The sequence below is a fragment of the Eulemur rufifrons genome, chromosome 1, assembly GCF_041146395.1.
Source record: "Eulemur rufifrons isolate Redbay chromosome 1, OSU_ERuf_1, whole genome shotgun sequence".
NCBI lineage: Eukaryota > Metazoa > Chordata > Mammalia > Primates > Lemuridae > Eulemur > Eulemur rufifrons.
The window spans coordinates 7,891,123-7,911,422 of NC_090983.1; the positions used below are offsets into that span (position 1 = coordinate 7,891,123).

A 20,300-nucleotide genomic window follows, 5' to 3' on the forward strand; every position below is an offset into this window, starting at 1 on the left:
CCTTCTGCCTCGGATGACCCCTGCCAGATGCTGGTGCCATCCTCTTGGACTTCCCAGCCTCCAGAACTGTGCACCAAATGACTTCTATTGCTTGTAACTGACCCAGTCTGTGGTGTTCTGGTACAGCAGCAGGAAACGGCCCAAGACGGCTGTGTAAGCAGTGAGTGCTAAGAGCGTTTGCTGCTCCAGCACACACATTGTGAAGCTTAACAATAGCTTTACATTTTAGAGCACCCTGATAAAAACTCAACAGAAATAATATGAAATAAAATGTAGTATCTTCTTTACATGTGCCAAGTTCAAGATCCTGATCCTCCTACTGTCCAGCGATGCCTGGTGCAGACACAAGCAGGAGGGGCGGGGAGGAGGAGACCACCCCACAGCGACTCCTCAGTGCCAGGCCCGGGCGAAGCACGTCCCTCACGTGACTGCACTTCATCATCCCAACAACAGCCTGAGGCTGTTCCTAGATGGGGAAGCACCTGAGACTGAGTCACCTGCTTCAGATGACCTGGCTAATGAGTGGCTGAAGTGAGAAAGCAATTTACCTCACCCCAAATCTCATACTTTCCTCACAGCGTCAGTAGACCTATCTGGTCCAAAGCTGTATATAAATATTGTGTTAAAGACACATTTTCAGTCAGGCCCAGATGAAAACACCCCTGAAATTGCTTATATACCTTGTCCACCCTAAGTCCTACTCAGTTTTCAGGACTCATGGAACAAAGTGAGGTACAGGAAAGAGTTGGGAATTTGAGAAAAGGAAAAATGGCAGAAAAGAGCTCCAGAGATAAATCAAGCAGTTCTAACTTTTTTAGAACTTTTTACTAGAGTTAGCTAGTGAGGTCTGTTACCCAGGGTGAACAAGAAGTCTCACTAGCTGGCCAGGTGGAGGCTGCCATGTGGTCACTGTGCTGAAACACGCACAGATACGAAAGCTTCCCCATCTTCTAAGGTCATTCCCTCGCACTGATGGCCCTGGCCGGGCCCCGGGCCACCTCCGACCCACCTGGCTGTGGCTATGACAGTCCAAGAGGTCGTTGCTGATGTAGGCTTGCAACACGGTCTCCCTCTGCTCTCCAGGATGGGATGTGGTCAAGCGCTGGAGTGAAGAAAAACAAAAGCAACAAGACCTAAGTTACTTAGGACCAAGGGGGAAAGCTTTCACATAGCAGGTGCGTTTTAAAAGGCAGTACCGGTAACTATACATATAACCACCCAAAATAAATAACACCCAGCTGGGGGCTAGTTAACCAACCAGCCAGTCAATTAACAAGAACTTACGACGTTGGACTTCCTAACAGGCAGTGTAAGGGATGCTGGAGCGAATTTTTCACGTGAAATCCTCAGCGATGGAAGCGGCAAGGTTCCCAATTCTAAGTGTGCAGACAACGGAGAGCTCACCAACGCCCAGAGGGGCTTTTCTTGTAGGAAGGGGCTCAAAAGTTGGCCCCTGAGGATGGGCAGACTATTAACCAGCACAGGGGAACGTGAGTGTAGTGGGGGACAGGGAGGTGTGATCCAGCTCAGGGAGGTACAAAACAGAGGGTGCATTTGAGCAGGCTCAATGGGCAGGGCCCAGAGCAGGCTGTAGAGCGCTTTGAATGCCTGCCATGCAGCACACTAGACTCTCTCCTACCCCACAGGGACCAGCTCTGTGTGTGTGTGTGTGTGTGTGTAGGGGCTGGCTGGCTGGAATTCTGAAAACCCTTAAGTTTGTCGTGTTGCTATCAGTAAGAATTTACGCACTATCCACAGGGCTAGGAGGAAACTTACGTGCATGTGCGGGTGCACGTGGGTGTGCAGAGGTGTGAGTTGGGATATGAGAAAGCCATGTAACTGCAGAGAGCAAATGTCCCTGCTTCTCCAGGAAAATCTTACAAAATCAAAATCCCGAGGCTGCAGGCCCTGCTTTAGGCCAAAGAGAAGGCAGAGGTGCAAAGAACATGCTGGTTCTTGGCGTGGGCAAGAGGACAGCAAGAGCAACAGACACCCAGGAGCGGGAAGGAGAGGCGGGGAGGCCTCCAGAGGCAAGTGTTGCAGACAGACACTGACCACCGTGGCCGGGCAAGGCTTCAAAGGTAAAGGAGGACTGTCCTGAAGGAGGGGTGTGCCCAGAATGTCACGTGGGATGTTGCCGACCTTCTGTCAAGTTCACTGAGGTTGAGGCAAGGGCAAGGGGCTAGATGGGGGACTGGAGAGGGACACAGAAAAATCATAAGAAACCTGTTCATTTTTCCTGTGAACATTCTGCGAAAATGGCATTCTCTCAGCAAAGGAATACCCTGTCTCCTCAAGAGTGGCAGGGACTGAGAGGACGTGCTGAGTGAGCAAACTAAGAGCCAAATAAAAGATGAGTTTGACAACTTGAGCAGAGAGGAAAATGGCCAGGGTGGGGATGGCAGCACATGCTGCCCCACCCACTCTGGACAAATGACACAAACAAAACGAGAACAGACATCACTGCTTGACCACAGGACTCTTCCTGCTGATCCTGGAGTCTCAGAGCACGCCTCGAGACACGTTTCAGGAAGCACCAGCGAACATCAGAAGTGTAAGTGAGAACTGTTTCTATCCAGAGACAGGGAAATTGCCCACAGGACTCTGATGCCAAGAGACCTTGAAATTCGGGGATCCATGAAGGGATTTGATGCTAATGCACAGTGAGTTAGATGGATCATTCAGTTAAACAGCCAACCAGTGTTGGCTTAAGCCAGCAGTTCTCAAAGTATAGTCTGGGGAACCCTAGGGAGTCCCCAAAACACTTTCAAGGGGTCTACAAGGTTACAATTATTTTCATAATAATACTAAGATATGACTTGCTTGTTTCATGTCAGTCTCAGAGGCTGTATGAATTGGGACACTATGACAAATTAAATGCAAAAGCGGACCGGAGGAGCCAGCTGTCCTCCATTAAGCCAGACACTAAAGAAATTTGCAAAAATGAAAAATGATGCTAGCCTCACTAATTTTTTTATTATTTGGAAAACAGTTATTTTTCATAAAAATATGTTATTTATGTTAACATGTCATTCGTTTATGATTCATTTTAAGGGAATTAATAGATATATTTTAAGAATTTTCTCAGTTTTAATTTCTAATATTATAAATATTGGTAGATAAACTTCATGTAAGCAAAAGCTCTTTGAGGTCCTCAGTAATTTGGGGGAGTGGAACGGGCTCTGAGAGCAAAAATCTTGAGAAGCAACTGCTGGCTTACACTGTGACCAATCTGAAGACTGGGGAGAAAAGCAACAACATAGATTCGGCTTGCTTCCCCTACAGCCGTGTTAACCTGAGTTCTTACCCTTGAACCTGAACCCTTGAGCCTGCCCAGGGTGGCTGCATGGCAGTGCCTGAACAGAGTTTTCTGTGGGGATGTAGAGTGAGCCCAACTCCATGCTGTCACACGAGGGTGCCCACAAGCAGGCAGTGGGGCTCATGACCAGGAAAGAGCCATGTGGCAGGGGCAGTCTCCAGGGCCTTGGATCTGCATGTATCACATCACACAAAGGCAATGGCAACTATGATATCAATACAGGATTGTTAGGTTTTTGTTTTGTTTTGTTTTTGTTTTTTTTTTTAAGACAGGGTCTCCCTCTGTCACCCAGGCTGGAGTTCAGTGGCATGATCATAGCTCACTGTAACCTTGAACTCCTGGACTCAAGTAATCCTCCCAGCTCAACCTCTGGAGTAGCTGGGACTACAGGTGCATGCCACCATGCCTGGCTAATGTTTTTATTTTTTGTAGAGATGGGGTCTTGCTGTTGCCCAGGCTGGTCTTGAACTCCTGTCCCTCCAGTGATCCTCCTGCTTTGGCCTCCCAAAGTGCTGGGATTACAGGTGTGAGCCACTGTCCCAGGCCAATATAGGAGTTTTTTTTAAAGGAGCCTAAGGCTACCTTCAGAAGCTGTTTTAAACTTTCATTCTAGATGTCAGCAGGCAGCAAGAAAAAAGATTTTTAGATGGGTTAAAAGATACAAACAAGGTAGCCAGCCAAGAAAACCGCATTGGTTTTGTTTTGTTGTTTAACTTCAAGGAAAAGGTACCTACCCAGCGCAGAGCCTGCAACAAGAAGGCTTTTAAGCGATCGCTCCCCCAAATCAAATCCTTCTTCAGTTTCTCATAATCCAGGGAGGGCAGTAATGGGACATCCTTCAATCTCCTACTCAGCAAGCCAAGTTCAAAGAGAAAGAAAAGGGTAAAAGGGCATGTTCATGACAACTCTTGAGCATTATGACACCTGATCTAGAGTTGTGCAGATAGCCCAGCAGTGGACAGCTATTCCCCTGGGCTCCCAGAATGAACTCCCAGCTTCCACACGGGGGGGGGGGGGGGGGGGGGGGGGGCTGGCTGGGTTCCAGGTTTCCTGCCTGCCGCTTCAACTCGCTCAGTTCCACCCGTTCTGCTGGATGGACTGAGGTTCTGTTTAACGTTTTTCCTAAAATAAGGAGTATCTGCCTGAACAGATTTAGAAATCTCCACATTCACCTTAAACCAGGGGTCCATATGATGGGAAAGAAATCACCTTGGAGGCATCATAACTTTCCACTAAAGTTCCGTTTAGAACTCTAAGCAAAGCCCAAAGACTACTGCATCAGCAGGCCCCAACAGTTCCACCTACAAACCTGAAGCCACTGTCCCGCTCCAGCCTGAGGGACCTGACGAGGGAGTGTGAAGGACAGATCAGGGGTCAGAAACAAGTGTGCAGAGTAAGTGGGTGTGTGGCTCGGCCAGGGAGGTAGAAGTGCGTGGTCAGGAAGCGGCTGGCGGGTACAGCTCTGAGACCGGCTGGCTGTAGGACGATTTGCAGACTCTCCTCAAGAAGTCCCCAAATCAAAGACCTCAGGGGAGTTAGGTTTCAATCAAGAGAGACCTTTCTTTTTTTAAAATTTTTGTTTGGTTTTATTACTAATTTAAAAAATTGTATTGATACATAATAATTATACATATTTATGGGGTACACATCATGTTTTGATGCATGCATACAATGTGTAATGATCAAATCAGGCTAATTAGCATATCCATCACCTCAAACAGTTCTCATTTCTCATTTCTTTGTGTTGGGTAAGAGAGATCTCTGATTAGAGATCTACACAGCTCAGACTGACCCAACACCTGCCTTTGGTTAGCCAGAAACAAAATGAATCACCTCAGATTCCTTGCCACTAAAACCAGTGTCTTCTTCACATTTTGTTTTGTTGAAGAAAAGGAGATGCACAGAAAAGGAGAGTGCATGGAAACACAGGTAAAACATAATGAGGTCTGTGGTCTAGTTAACGGTACCAGATCAATGTTAATTTCCTCATTTTGATGTAATGCTACAGTCATTTTAGACGTCACCAATGGGGAAGCTGGGAGCCTCAGCTTCCTGTAACTCTATATTTATTTCAAAATAAAAAGCTAAAAACCAAAGCAAATTTATGAGTCTTCCAATATAAAGGGAAAAAAAGGAGACTGCACAATATTAAACGGAGATTCATGAAGAGTTTGGTGAAGAGCTGAAGTTGTAGGTTTCATTTGCTTTTAAGGATGAAATGGAAATGGAGATCATACACTCTGGGAGGCAGGGCTTTGGGTAATTTACATTTTCTCCTTCATATATTTCTGTAGCATGCAGACTTTCTATAATGAGCATGTATTACTTACATAATAAAAAATTACATGCTAGTTTCTTTTAATGTTAGTTTTTAAAAGACAAAATGAGATTTTCTTAGAGGGTCCAGGAAAGAGAGCGACAAATGAGATCTCAGTAAACACTCCTGGGGGAGAGTGTCTTCCATTTTTTAATGTCAAACAGTAAACTCACACACATGTGCACACTGATTGACACTTTTTTCCCTGAGGCAGATATTATTGTAAGTTTAAAAATTAATAGAGCTACTTTTACATTTTTTATTGTAAATAACTGGCCAGTATTCTTCAAAAGTGTCAAGGCCATGAAAGACAAAGACTGAGTAATGATTTTATTAAATAAATCAAAGAAAACTAAGAAGATATGACAACTAAATTAAAATAATGGAACGACTGATAAAATGTGAATAAGGTCTATAGGTTAGATGACAATATTGTGTCACTGTTAATTTTCTTATTTTGATAACTACTGGTCTTGTGTGAAATAGTAACACTGGGAAATCCGGGTGAAGGGTATATGGGAATTCTTTGTGCTATTTTTGAAACTCTGAAATTATTTTAACAAGAAAAATTTTAAAAAACAATTTAAAATTTAAATGAGCTCTTGTTCTAGACGAAGAAGTTCCAATTGCAAAAGCAAGTTTGACAATGTTCTGTAGCTGGGGTACTTCCTCTGAAGGGAAGAAAAACTGTCATATTTGGGCCATATACACTTGCCAGTAAAGGCAGTATTACCAATGAAGTTTATTGCCAACTAAGTTTATTAGCAACTAAGTTGCTCAACAGCTCCACGGTTCTGTGGTCCAGCCACTCTCCCGCTGTCCAAGAAGACTGTGTCATGCCTTCTCCCCTCTGTTCTTGCCCCCTTTACTCTCTGCAGGTGACCTTGCCTCTTACGTCACTGAGAATAATATCAGCAAACATCTCAAGGGTGTTCGCTATGTCCCGGGCACTGAACTCAGGGCTTTCTACATATTAACTCATCCTTACCTTTAGAATCCTATACATCCTATAAAAAAATTACTTTTATTCTTCTTATTTCATAAGTGAGGAAACTGAGGCACAGAGAAGTTATATAAGTAGTCCAAGGTCACAGAGCCAGACACAGAGGTGGGATTTTAACCCTGGCAGTCTGTGCTTGTAAGTGCTACGCTATACGTCAGCCAAAGCAACAAGAGAGAAAAAAAAATGCAGGTCAATGTCAGGCTCAGGCAGGACGGAAGGAGGAGGAATGTTCCTCAGGTGTCTGAGGAATCTCATAGCTTCCTTCCCCCTCCACACACACACACACACACACACACACGCACACACAGCAGGCTCAGAGGGTCACCAGACTCCATTCTAGTCCTCATGTCCAAGTCAAAGGGCCTCAATGCCCTTACTGCTAGAGCACACACACCTGGTGAACATGCATCAGACACTCCCATGGGTGACAACCTAACTGACTTGGACAGGAACGCTCGGGCATGCGCAAAGCTATCCTGTGGCCCTGGTCACAGCATGAACCAGCAGAGAACATAAAATTTAGAGACCACATCACTGTTGACTGTTGACTGCACTATGACAGTAGATTAAGTTCATTTCTATAGAATACCATAGGAACAATTCAACAGTTTTTTTCCATTTGATGCTGCCTTACCAAAATAAATAGAATTAACATTAAAAGATAATTCTAGTTCAACATTACTTATAAGTACTGGTATATCCTTTAATATCCACATGGAGCTCTAGCTCAAAGGCATTATTCTAAACTAGGCTGCTAAGATAAGTGTTTACTAAAGATATTTTGAATTCTGGTTTTACGTATGGCTGTTCTCCTTAATAAAAATTCCTAAAAGCAGTTACTTACACAGGTGCCAGGGAGGCTCGTAACATGGTGGAAGCCTGAGGGGAAGGGGACAGAAGGAAACAGACGTGTTAAACATCAACAGCAATGCCTTGATCCTAAATCACGCTAACAGCACAGAATCTGTTGGTGAAGCTTTTAATCCATCAGGGTTCACCAAACAAAGTCATACACGATTTAAAAATCAGCCCAAGCCAAAGTTAAGTCACATTACCACTGATGTTGCTCACAAATTGCCCACCCTGGTGTTGTTATCCAAGCAAAACCCCATAGAAAATGGCTGGGTTCTTCCTGCCCAAACTCCCAGAGACATTTTAAGCTGCCCGGTCAAAGACATTATGAAGAACAAAAGCAAGATTTTCTCTTCAAGTATAAAATTATCACATGCACTTTGTACCAAGTCAAACACTCTAGAGGTGTTTAAAGAAAAATGAACAATCCCCCATTCTACCCCATTCTCTTTTAATTTTATCTATAGGCCCAATCATTGCCTACCTTATAGACATTCACATTGTCCCATTCATTGTGTGTGTGTGTGTGTGTGTGTGTGTGTGTATTTTTGGCCACTAAGACAGTGCCTTATTAAAAATATACTAAAAGAGATTTGAGAAATATATAACCAGATGCAGTGGCACTTGTATGGACAGACTCAAATAAATGAACTGCAAAAAGATGTTTTGAGAAAATAAGAGGAATTTGAACATGGACTGGACTGGTAGTAGATATTATGGAATTAGTGTTAATTGTATTTGGCATTGTGCTTGTATGTGTGTGTTTGTTGTTTATAGCCCCTATCTGTTAGAGATATATGTTGAATTATTTAACATATAGGTGGCATGATATGTGTGGAATTGGCTTTAAAGAACTCAGGGGAGGAAGAATATGTAGAGGAGAAGAAAGGAACCAAGGTTAGTGAAATGCAATTAATTGCTGAAGTTGGTGATGAGCACACAGGGACTTATGTTATGATTCTATCTACTTTCAGATGTTTAAAAATACTTAAAAAACAAACGAACAAAAAGCCTGTTCAAAATCTGCTTATCTATTGTTACTTGCTGGCAACAATAAGCTTAGCCGTGCTCTGAGAGGTAAGTTAGAGTCCCAAAAGTGGTTTGGGGGATCCAAGGGTCGGTGATTTTCAGTCCTGATAAACATCCCCAGATGCCCAGCGCTGCAGGAGAGGAGGGTTCGTCCTCATCAGGACTGGGCAGAATCACTCTAAACGGCGGTCTATCCCATCGTTGTCCTAATTGTTTAAACTGTAGTGATATTGGCCATTATTTTTCAAAGCTATTATCTGCTTTTTGCCCTTGTCTTCATGCCTTATGTGACACCAGACTGCTTTCCTGGGTTTCAGTCTTGATTCAGACGGCCTACCCTACCTGAAGCTTAGATACACATCTTCTCTCAATTCTTCTAACATTATTACAGTTTATTTTTTACGCTGAGATATTTCTTCTACTGGGATCTATGTTAATGCATTTTCCTTTGCAGTGTGAGTGAGGTACGCCACTTAGTTTCTTGTTCTCTGAGAGCCAATTATGCTAGCACGGTATAAGCCACTGGTCCCATCAGGCTGCCTGATTTAACCTCAAAATGCTTCAATCAGTAAGTCTTGCTTCCTCCTTCTCTCTTCTTCTCCTTTTCAATATTTGAATTTGAACACGGAGGTGGAGGAAACGAGATCTTCCGGCCCCGCAGCTCCCCACGGTCTGACATCAGCTGCTTCCCTCACTTCCCAGCGCCCGAAAGCATCTGGCTCCGGACCCAGAGATAAACCACCCCTTTCCCACCTCTGTCGTCCGCCAGGTTTACATCCATCCTTAGGTCTATCTGGACTCTCTAGCCCAGCAGTCCCCAATCTTTTTGACACCAGGGACAGGTTTCATGGAAGACAGTTTTTCCATGGACGTGGAGTCGGGGGTCACCTCTCATGGGGAGCACACAAGCTGGCTCTCTCTCTTGTGCAGTTGGCAGTGGGGTTCGAGTTGCTATGAGGGTCTGATGCCGTTGCTGATCTGACAAGGGTGGGGCAGGGTCGGTGACGGGGTGACGGGGAGTGGCTGTGGGTGCAGGTGGCGCTTCGCTGGCTGGAGCTCGCCTCCTGCTGTACGGCCCAGTTCATGGTCTGTGGCCCGGGGGGTTGGGGACCACAGCTCCAGCCCCTTGCTACTCAAAGTGTGCTCCTCAGACAGGCAGCACCAGCATGACCCGGATTTTGTTAGAAATACGGAATTTCGGGGCCCATCCCAGACCTCCTGGACCAGGATCTGCATTTCAGCCATGCGTCCTGGGGCCGTGCCTGCACATTAACGCCTGAGAACCCAATGCTGCTCCATAATATGTTATTCCCAAGCCAGTAACACCCTGTTCTGATGACAATCACTTTATAGGAAGTTCATACCTGGTAAGGCAACTTCTCCTCTGTTACGCTAATTCTTCAAACACTTTTGGCTATTCTCAGATATTTATCTACTTAATTTTATATAATGTCTATAAATTAGCTTTATAATGGGAATCAAAGGTGGTTTTTTATTCACTGGTTTGAAAGAAAAGGGCATTCCTAGCCCTTTGTGGAGCCCTGCCCGAAGGGGCAGGCAGGCATTGTCACTACAGTCCCCTCAGCCAGAGTTAAAAACCGGTATCAAACATACTGCACTTTACAGATACCAGCAGTTTTCTAGGGCCCGGCCAAGCTCCTTTACAGAATACAATTAACTCAAGCTCCACAGAGCACCTGGGAGGAGCTGACCAAAGACCACTCTAAAAGGGAAGCTGCTCTGTGTCCACTTACTTATCTTGAAATTGACACCATTCTGTTTGGACCTAGAGCAGAATTTAGGAGCAGAAGAAGAATTTAGAGCAGAAGAAGGAAGCAAGCAACCTTCTTCCAAATCCTAAATCCTATCAGTTCAGTCACTAGACACCCCATCTAAACTCTATCCTGATTTCCTTCTTCATACATTATAAATCTGAACTCCTGATACGGGTATCATAAATCGATTCTAGGCAAGTCAACGACACTATTTTTATACTTCTACAATGACCCACTCATTTACTTTTTATCATCTTGTAGAGAATCTGCTAGGAACTGCACGATTGTAGCTTTTATTGCCTGTCCCTAAGCCAGGGCCGCAGTAGGAAGAGTATGGTTATGAGCTTAGCTGATCATGGCCCATCCTCCCTCCCCCGGGTTCTAACGATTACACAGAATCTGTACCTGGATGCCAACATAACAGCCAGGATGGCAGGACTAGTCTCTCGACAGATGACGTTAGTAATTTCTAATGGGACAAAGTATCAGCTATGTTTTAAACTGCCCCTTAGTAAAATGATGTCAATTTTAAATAAGCTGGATGCATCACTACTCCTATAAAAAATGGAAACTTAAGGATGCCTGTATGTGTAAGATATGATGGGGTTTCATAACACAAACCTGGCAAGCACTAAGTACTTGATGAATTCATAAACAGATGAGAAGGAGGGAAGAAAGGAGTGGTCCTACTAGACATAGATCCTGCTATGCTAATTGCTGCTAGAAAGAAAGCCATCACTTCTGGTGCACACGCCCTGCTCCTTACCTGCCCTGCGGCTGACCGTGCAGTGCGCAGAGGGTGGGCTCAGTCAGGCCTCAGGGATATGGCTTGCTGCCCCTTTTCCTGGAGGGCTCATGAGAAGTTACTGTTTTAAAACTTGGCTACCCAACATTTACTTCACTGATCTTTTAAAAATGGCCAATTCTCTAGGATTCTTGCATGCTCAAATCACTGTAGCCATTTCCCAAAGCAGAGACTTTGCAGCTTCTGTCATCTATCTGTCTGTCCCTGTGTGTGGAGCGGCTGACACAGCCAGCAGCTCTGAGGTACTTCTGCTACACTGAGAGAAGGACATCTGCTCCTCGGTGCCTGACTATGTGCTTTCCATGAGTATCCACGAGAGAAACCACCCTCAGGTCTTAGCACCAGGAGTGCCGGCGTGGCGCAGTTGTATGAACATCCAGTCTATTTTTTTGAAACAGAGTTTTGCTGTGAGCCATCGCGCCCGGCCTTATCCAGTCTTTTTAAAAAATGTATTTAAACTTCTTCTTAAATTATAAAAGTAATAAACCTACTGGGAAAACTGAATGGTTGAAGGGCACCTAGAGAACTTTCATGGCATTGAAATGGTCTGTTTTAGGGAATGTGTGGTGGGCTCATGGCTTTCATTTTAACGTTGTGCTTCCTGGCCTGCACGTGCAGCACACATGTTGTTTTGGATGCAGGAAATATTACATAATAAAATTTATGTAACTGCCCTCTCTTGCTGTATGAGCACTGTGATCATGTAACTGCTCATGTTTCCTTTTTTGCATAGGCTGCTAGAAAGCTCAGAGCCAAATCCGTGGCCTGCCTCTCCAGAGGTACAGCACCTCATAACGTGCATTTTTTGTATCAGCCTTTGTCCTTGATTACTTTTATTTGTCCTGTCCTTATTTTCATTTAACCACAATTTCTTTACTTATTTTTATTTTTCTATTTTCTCATTTTTTCCCTCATATTATAATAAGCTACTTCAAACCTTGAGAATGTGGTAGGGTATAAATTTTTTAAAAAATACTAAAACAGGGCTGGGCACAGCGGCTGATCCTAGCACTCTGGGAGGCTGAGGTGGGAGGATCGCTTGAGTTCAGGAGTTTGAGACCAGCCTGAGCAAGAGCGAGACCCCGTCTCTACGAAAAATAGAAAAATTAGCTGGGCATGGTGGTGTGCACCTGTAGTCCCGGCTACTTGGGAGGCTGAGGCAGGAGGGTCACTTGAGCCCGGGAGTTTGAGGTTGCTATGAGCTAGGCTGACACCACCGCACTCTAGCCAGGGCAACAGAGGGAGACTCTGTCTCAGAAAAAAAAAAAAAAACTAAACTAAAAAAGGCCCCTGTTTATTAAGACTCTAACATTAATGTGCAAACGCTTATTTAAAAGCTGTGACTCTGACCCACCACGGTGCCTCAGGATCACCCAGGAGCTTCATTCCAGAACTACACACCTGGCTTCACCCGCCCAGCCTCTGAACCAGGCAGCAGATCGGCATGAGCTCCAGGGCCATGGGTTCCTGAACTCTGAAGACTTGCTTGAGAGACACTGGTGTGCTCCCCTGGTTAAGAACCCCTGCCTCAAAACCTCGTGCCTCCAGATGTGCTAGCCTAGGGACATAACATCAGGTAAGTAATATCTGGCTGAGGATGCATAACCTGAATGCAATTACAAGGAAAAATCAAACATGAAAGGAGAAATACTGTATTTTTTAAAAAAGAGGAAAACTGTGTTCTTCTAAAATGCCAATGTCATGAAAGTCAAAGAAGGACTAGGGAAGTGTGCAAGGTTAAAAGAGGCTAAGGAGCCATGACAACTCAGTGCAATGCCTGACCCCGCCTACTAGAGGAGGGGAAACGCTTTTAATAGAAAGGACATTATTGGCTCAACTGACAAAATTGGAAAATGGATGGTAGATTAGATAAGAAGACTGCGTCAATGTTAAATTTACTGAAGTTGGTAACTGTACGGTTATATAAGAGAATATTCCTAGTCTTCAGAAAAATACACCGAAGTATTTAGGAGTATAAGGCCATAATATATGCAATTGATCTTCAAATGGTTCAGAAAACAGATTGTGTGTGTGTGTGCGTGTGTGTGCATGTGTGGAAAGGGAACGAGAACAAACAAATGGGGTGAAGGCTCACAGTTGATGAATCTGGGTAAAGGGTATACTAGTGTCATTTGCGTTATTTTTGCAACTTTTCTGTAAGTTTGTAATTATTCTAAGTAAAAAGCTAAAAAAAAAAAAAAAAAAAAAAAAAGCCCCGGCCTTAGAACACACAACTTCCAATATGGCAGTTATTATAAAAAGGAGAATAAAATGTCCACTTGTTCCTACCCATTCCCAGCCCTTAGAGCCCCTTTGAGCAGCAGCAGCGGGCGGAGCAGAACACGTCTCTCCTCTCCCTCCCCAGGAGGCTGTCTTTCAGCTGTGCCCTCTGCAAAAACAGCTTTCTGTTCCTTCTGGGAGTTCCCAAACCTCAAAAGCCAGCTGAAATGCAGCCTCTTGCATGTTATTTTCTCATGCTCTTTCATTTTTTTTTTAGTTATGTTCTTTTTAAACTTAGGGGGACAGACTGCAGGCACCCTGCCCCGAGCAGAGCCTCACCGTCCCAGGCCTCGTGAAGTCCACGCTGTGCGCCAGGCTCTGCCGCATCTGGTTACTGAAGAGGCGGATACAGACGCTCTGGAGGTACTCGGGAGTGATCTGCAAGGACAACACGAGCACATCTGGTGAAGGCACGACTCACCTGAGAGCTATGTGAGGCACACCGGCAGTTGGTAGAGCTGTCATTTGGCTTTAACATCGGAGCTCTTGGGCGGAGTTAAAGCATGGACATGACAGAACAAACTGCCAACGTACTGCAGATACGCTGATGAGAATCATACTGCTAACCGGGTAATTGCACTTCATGTATTTCCACTGCCATGTAAAATAAACGGATCCTAAACCATTTTTGTAAATTGGAGTAATGAAGTCACTGGGTGGCCATGATGTGCAGGAAAGAGCGCCAGGCTTCAAACCCGAAGATCTCGGCTCACTAAAGTCATTCCCATTAAAGTCAGGAATAAGACAAAGATGCTTATGATGACATTATTCAACAACGTCCCATAAGTCTTAGCCAAGGTACTAAGAACAACAACAAAAAAAAGAAAGCTTATATAAATTTAAAAAGCAAAACAAACATATCATTATTTGAAGATGACATGACTGTCAATCTAGAATACAAAAGAATCAACCAAAAAAATCTATGAGATTAACAGGGTTCAAAAAGGTAGCTGGGGCCAGGCACAGTGGCTCGTGCCTATAATCCTAGCACTCTAGGAGGCTGAGGAGGGAGGACTGCTTGAGGTCAGGGGTTTGAGACCAGCCTGAGCAAGGGCAAGATTCCATCTCCACTAAAAATAGAAAAATTAGCCGGGCATCATGGTGTGTGCCTATAGTTCCTAGCTGCTCGGGGAGGCTGAGGCAAAAGAATCGCTAGAACCCAGGCGTTTGAGGTTGCAGTGAGCTAAGAGATGACGCTCCTGCACTCTACCTAGGGCGACAGAGCGAGACTCTGCCTCAGGACAAAAAAAAACAAAACAAAAAGGTAGCTGGATATAAATCAATATATGAACATCTACAGCTTTCCTGTATGCCAGCAGGGCATTCCTCCCTCATTTTTTTGCCACTATATATATATTTTTTCTATTGCCAGACGATTTACCCTTTGCTAATGTTAAGAATAAGGTAGACAAAGATATGGTCAACAATTTGTTACGGAAAATGGATAAAATAATGCAAGCAGCACAAGAAAAACAGCGTGAAACATCAGCTCAGCCTCCTCTGTGTACACTAGCTGTTTGCAACAGAGCAGCGGGCTCTGCTGGCTTAACACGGAGAGAGAGGCAGGCTCCACTGGCTTTATCAACAGTCCACGCCCAGAGTCCTTCTTCCTTGTGAAACAGACGCACACGCAGCCGGGGATCTTCCTTACCATCTTGCCACTGACTGTGGCCTCCAGAGAATCCACCAGCTCCGCCGTGACGCCAATGAGATTGTGGTAGTCCGCCTGGATCTTATTGTACCGTTTCAGGTATGTCATTGACCTGCGTTCAGCTTCGACAAGCTGCTGGTGGAGCTGCTGCAATATTTCTAAGAAAACAGTTTACATTAAAATGAAACAAAAGAACAATAAAAACGTATAAAATGAAAAATAACTGTATTCTTCTCAAAGGACTACCACACCTGTCAGAATATTTTGCTATAACAGTAACTCGACACTATTTGTGTTTAACACTTTACTTCTATTTCATGACACAGTTATTTACAAAGTGCTTTGTAACCACTGATTTAAAATTTCTTGTTTCTGGAAATTCAACTGAATCATCACTGGGTTTCCTAACAAAATCTATTATATTTCCAGCCAGGTGCGGTGGCTCATGCCAGTAATCCTCACACTTTGGGAGGCTGAGGTGGGAGGATCGCTTGAGCCCAGGAGTTCGAGACCAGCCTAAGCTACATGGCAAGACCCCGTCTCTACAAAAAATAGAAAAAAATTATCGAGGTGTCATGGTGCACACTTGTACTCCCAGCTACTTGGGAGGCTGAGGCAGGAGGCTCACTTGAACCCAGGAGTTTGAGGCTGCAGTGAGCTATGATGACACCACTACACTCTAGCCTGGGCAACAGAGCGAGACTCTGGCTCAAAAATAAAAAATCTATTTCCTTGCCTGAACCTCATGCAATTTCTTTTAGTTCTCTCTCCATGACTAAGAAACAAAGTCTATAGTCGGCTTTCTATAGTCAGCTCACACAATGATTGAACCAAACCTGTGTCTTTTTCTCCGTTTTTGCACTATGAGGTTGTCTGGGGGACAATTCATATCTGCAGGACAGTTCTTCATTTTAAATAAAAATTAGGGCCACTTGACTGATGCTGAGAACAACAAGAATCCAGAATAAGAAAAAATTCCAGTGCTCATTCTACCAGTTGGATAAAACATAAAATCACTGCCATCAGGCCTGAGAGCAAGCGGCTTGGAAGGCTCGAGGGTTCTCTGCTTGGAATCCCTCCACGGAGCAGCCTGGAGAGACTGAGGCCACGCCACCCTGACCATAGCTGGAACGGGCAAATCCTCATCACCTGTTCTACTTCTCCCCTCTCTTGAAGGTCGCATTTTGGGTGGAAAGAGATAATACCGCCCCCAAACCCAGGTTAGCCCACTACTGTCCTGACCCAGGTACTGTGTTATATTTAAAGTCTTCATTTTAGAACAGGTTTCAAGGAGAGAGAGAGAGACTTTAAAAATATAAAGACCTAGGCTCCAACCCCTACTCCACCGCTGTCTTGCTGCATACACAAAATATTTAACTTCTTTGATTCTCATTTCTTAACCTATAAAATGGGGGTAACGATAATTACCTTGAAGGGTTATTGTGAGGATTAAACGAAAAACTATACTCCGAGAGCCTAGCGCAATGGCTGGCCCAGAGCAGGTGGTGGCCATTACTATTATTTCATTTCATGGAGAGGGCAAAGGCTTTCTACACGCATTTCTATGCAAGTAGATAACTCGAAAAAGTGGCAGAAAGGTTCCATCCTAAAATAGTCGTATGCAAGCTTTAAAAGACATGAGAATAATCCAGAACTAAAGATGATCAAGGCTCTCCCCAGACATTCAGATTTTACAGATATTGAGTGGCGTCTCAGTATTTATATTTTTAACAAACTCTCCAAATGGCTCTGATGCAGACCATAAGTTCGAGAACCACTGTGCTAAGTTACCCACTCTTCCTAATTTGTGTTCTAAACAGCCATAAGGATCACCTACATTCAAATTATATTTCAAAAACTTTCATGTTTCATGATTGTTTATGTGTGGAGAAGTAAAATACTTGAATTATTAAAATCCAAAATATCACTTGATAATAAACTATTACTATTATTATTCAAAATCTATAAATCTCGGTATTGAAAGATAACTTTTAAAAGTCATCTGGCACGAATTTACATCCAGTACTTAAACCCTTGGAGAATATCCCTGAAAATCATTTATCAAGCTTCTCCTTAAATATTACTAGGGAGAAGGAGTCATTACTTTCTGCCTCTTACAATATGTTAAATTTGTGCAATTATTAAAGTTTTCCATATGTATAAAATTAAAAATTAAACTAAAACTCCCACAGATGAAAATGCTATATAGTATCATTCATGATTTCATTTCATGGAGGCAAATGTTAGAGAACATCTGTGACAGCTTTCTTAACATGTACCAAGTGGTACATGATGAATCAGGTACTAAAACCCATTATCTGGGCCAGATGACCTCCCAAATCCTCAGTGTGAACGTCCAAAGTGGTCCCTCCCTAAAGTGGACTGCACAAAGGAACTCTTCTCAGAAGCTCATTTTGCAATTAACTAAACATAAGGGATTATTTGTGGAACTTTTGCCTTGGGAACCCAGAATTGGAATTTATTACAATTTCAAAGTGTGGAACATCTGAGGGAAAAATGATTTAACTGCCCGCAGCATACAGGAATGAGAGAAGCTGGCAATGAGGCTGAAATGTTTGTGACCATTTTCAAATACTGTTGGCACTCTGTCTCCATGGGTACCACATCTGTGGATTCAACCAATCTCGGATCAAAAATATGTGGGGAAAAAAAACCCACATCTGAACATGTGCAGACTTTTTTTCCTCGTCATTATTCCCTAAACAATACAGTATAACAACTATTTACAGAGCATTTACATTGCATTAGGTATTATAAGTGATCTAGAGATGATTTAAAGTATTCAGAAGGATGTGCATAGGTTATATGCAAATACTACACAGTTTTATATAAGGGATTTAGCATCCATAGATTTGGGTACCTGCGGGGGTCCAGGAACCAATCCCCCACAGATACCAAGGGACGACTGCATACCCTGTAGCAAAGGAATAGCCTGCTACCCACAGATATCACCATGCAGACATCTTAGCTAGCTATAAACAGCACCTGACAATAAGCTATTTGGGAGACAGCTCAAAGACAACCTTATTTCAGAGCAATAAACACCACTTTTGACTCTTTTCTCTGTCAAAAGTTTTATGAGACAAGAACAACTAAGTCAAGACAGTTTGCCATGCAAAACCTCAACTTTTAATGGAGATGACTTATTAGAAACTCCATGTTATTTTAATAAAACTGTCAGTCATGACAGTGAAATTTATGGATACCCTTCATATTCCAAAACTTCTGACATAATTTGTACAAAAGTCCAAAGAACCGCATTCCAAGTCTTAAATGACAGAGGGAGAGATATACAACTAAAAGAATGTCGGCTGGGAGCGGTGGCTCACGTCTGTAATCCTAGCATTCTGGGAGGCCGAGGTGGAAGGATCGCTCGAGGTCAGGAGTTCGAGACCAGCCTGGGCAAGAGTGAGACCCAATCTCTACTAAAAATAGAAAGAAATTATCTGGACAGCTAAAAATATATATAGAAAAAAATTAGCCGGGCATGGTGGCACATGCCTGTAGTCCCAGCTACTCGGGAGGTTGAGGCAGAAGGATTGCTTGAACCCAGGAATTTGAGGTTGCTATGAGCTAGACTGACGCCACGGCACTCTAGCCTGGGCAACAGAGTGAGACTCTGTCTCAAAAAAAAAAAAAAAAAAATGAAAAAGAATGTCAATTAAAGTCACAGAAAGTTTTCCTGTAATTCCAGCATGCAAGGAATCAATAACAACAGTGGCACAAATCTCTCCCCAGCCACATAAGCTTTCTAACATTTCTACTTCATTTAATGGCGCTTTTGTCTGTTTGTTTGTTTAAGGGTAAATGAGAATTTCACTGTAGAGACAGAGACCTTGGCTGCTCAAGACAAAATAATCAATTTTAAAATATAGAATTGTTTTTCTAACCTAATATAAAAACCTAAGATCAGTCACTCTATAATGAAACACTCTTTCTTCTTTGTCAGATATAAATTTCCTTTTTGGCATTTTGTCAATCCACAGATACTAAAGAAAATTATAACTTATAACTATGCATATAGGTCATCATTTTTAAAAATACTGTTTAGGGCTCCAAATTCTAGAAAAATTATCAGTTGCTCATTTTCTGAAGAGGCTGAATGAACTATGTTAGAAATGCCAGAAGATGCTATTTCTTTCTTTTTTTTTTTTTTTGAGACAGAGTCTCGCTCTGTTGCCTGGGCTGGAGTGCTGTGGCATCAGCCTAGCTCACTCCAACCTCAAACTCCTGGGCTCAAGCAATCCTCCTGCCTCAGCCTCCTGAGTAGCTGGGACTACAGGCATGTGCCACCATGCCCGGCTAATTTTTTCTATATATTTTTAGCTGTCCAGATCATTTCTTTCTATTTTTAGTAGAGATTGGGTCTCACTCTTGCTCAGGCTGGTCTCAAACTCCTGACCTCAAGCGATCCTCCCGCCTCGGCCTCCCAGAATGCTAGGGTTACAGGTGTGAGCCACCACGCCCGGCCAGAAAATGCTATTTCTATATCCTTTTAAAATGGCTAGGTGACAATAATAATCCAATGTGCTATATTGCCACTCAACACTATTTTTTAAAGTTATTCCTTTTGAGAGGATTTTCTACTACAAATACTTTTCTTGCCATCTTCAAAAGCCTATGGAAATTTCACTTTATCCATGAAACCTTCCTATCAAGACACCTAGAATAATGGTATCACCCAAACATTCCATTACAAAAAACACCTGAGGCCAGGCGTTGTGGCTCACACCTGTAATCCTAGTACTTGGGGAGGCTGAGGCAGGAGGATTGCTTGAGCCCAGCTGTTTGCAGCTGCAGTGACTATGATGACGCCACTGCACTCAACCCAAGGCGACAGAGTGAGACTCTGTCTCAAAAATAAATAAATAAATTTTAAAAAGTAAAACACCATTTAAAAAAACCCAAAAAACCCACTTGAGTGTAGAATTAAATTGGGGGTATATCTGTGTCTTTTGATCATTGCAGGAAGAGGGGACAAGTGGTGACAACTCACTGTCATGCCTGGGCCCAAGCTGTTAATCCCTGATCTCCACGGCAATACTACATTACAGAGTTAACTTATACGCCTAGCCTGTCAGACTCAATTCCACAGACATTCTGCTTGGCTATCCTCAGAAAACTCAGTTAAAATCAAACCTAAAGAAGGTAGGAAAACCTTGGCCTCCTTGCCGAAATTCCAGAGTAAAGACCTGTAGAGAAACAAAAGCTCTTCTATTTACAATCCTCCTCCCAAGTTTACTTGATC

General features: G+C 43.4%; 1 protein-coding gene across 4 annotated transcripts in view; it reads right to left on the reverse strand.

Moving 5' to 3' along the window:
* Positions 1 to 20,300, reverse strand: part of ARMC9 (armadillo repeat containing 9) — a 133,318-nt gene that overhangs the window by 86,055 nt on the left and 26,963 nt on the right. For 3 of the 4 annotated variants that reach the window (XM_069466230.1, XM_069466239.1, XM_069466258.1), the window contains exons 8-12: positions 15,032 to 15,189; positions 13,660 to 13,758; positions 7,484 to 7,518; positions 4,054 to 4,165; positions 1,010 to 1,102 (exon numbers count right to left, since the gene is read on the reverse strand). In XM_069466230.1, coding sequence (XP_069322331.1) covers positions 1,010 to 1,102; positions 4,054 to 4,165; positions 7,484 to 7,518; positions 13,660 to 13,758; positions 15,032 to 15,189 — 497 coding nt within the window. The remainder of the gene's footprint in view (positions 1 to 1,009; positions 1,103 to 4,053; positions 4,166 to 7,483; positions 7,519 to 13,659; positions 13,759 to 15,031; positions 15,190 to 20,300) is intronic. The other variant, XM_069466248.1, reaches the window with a different exon arrangement.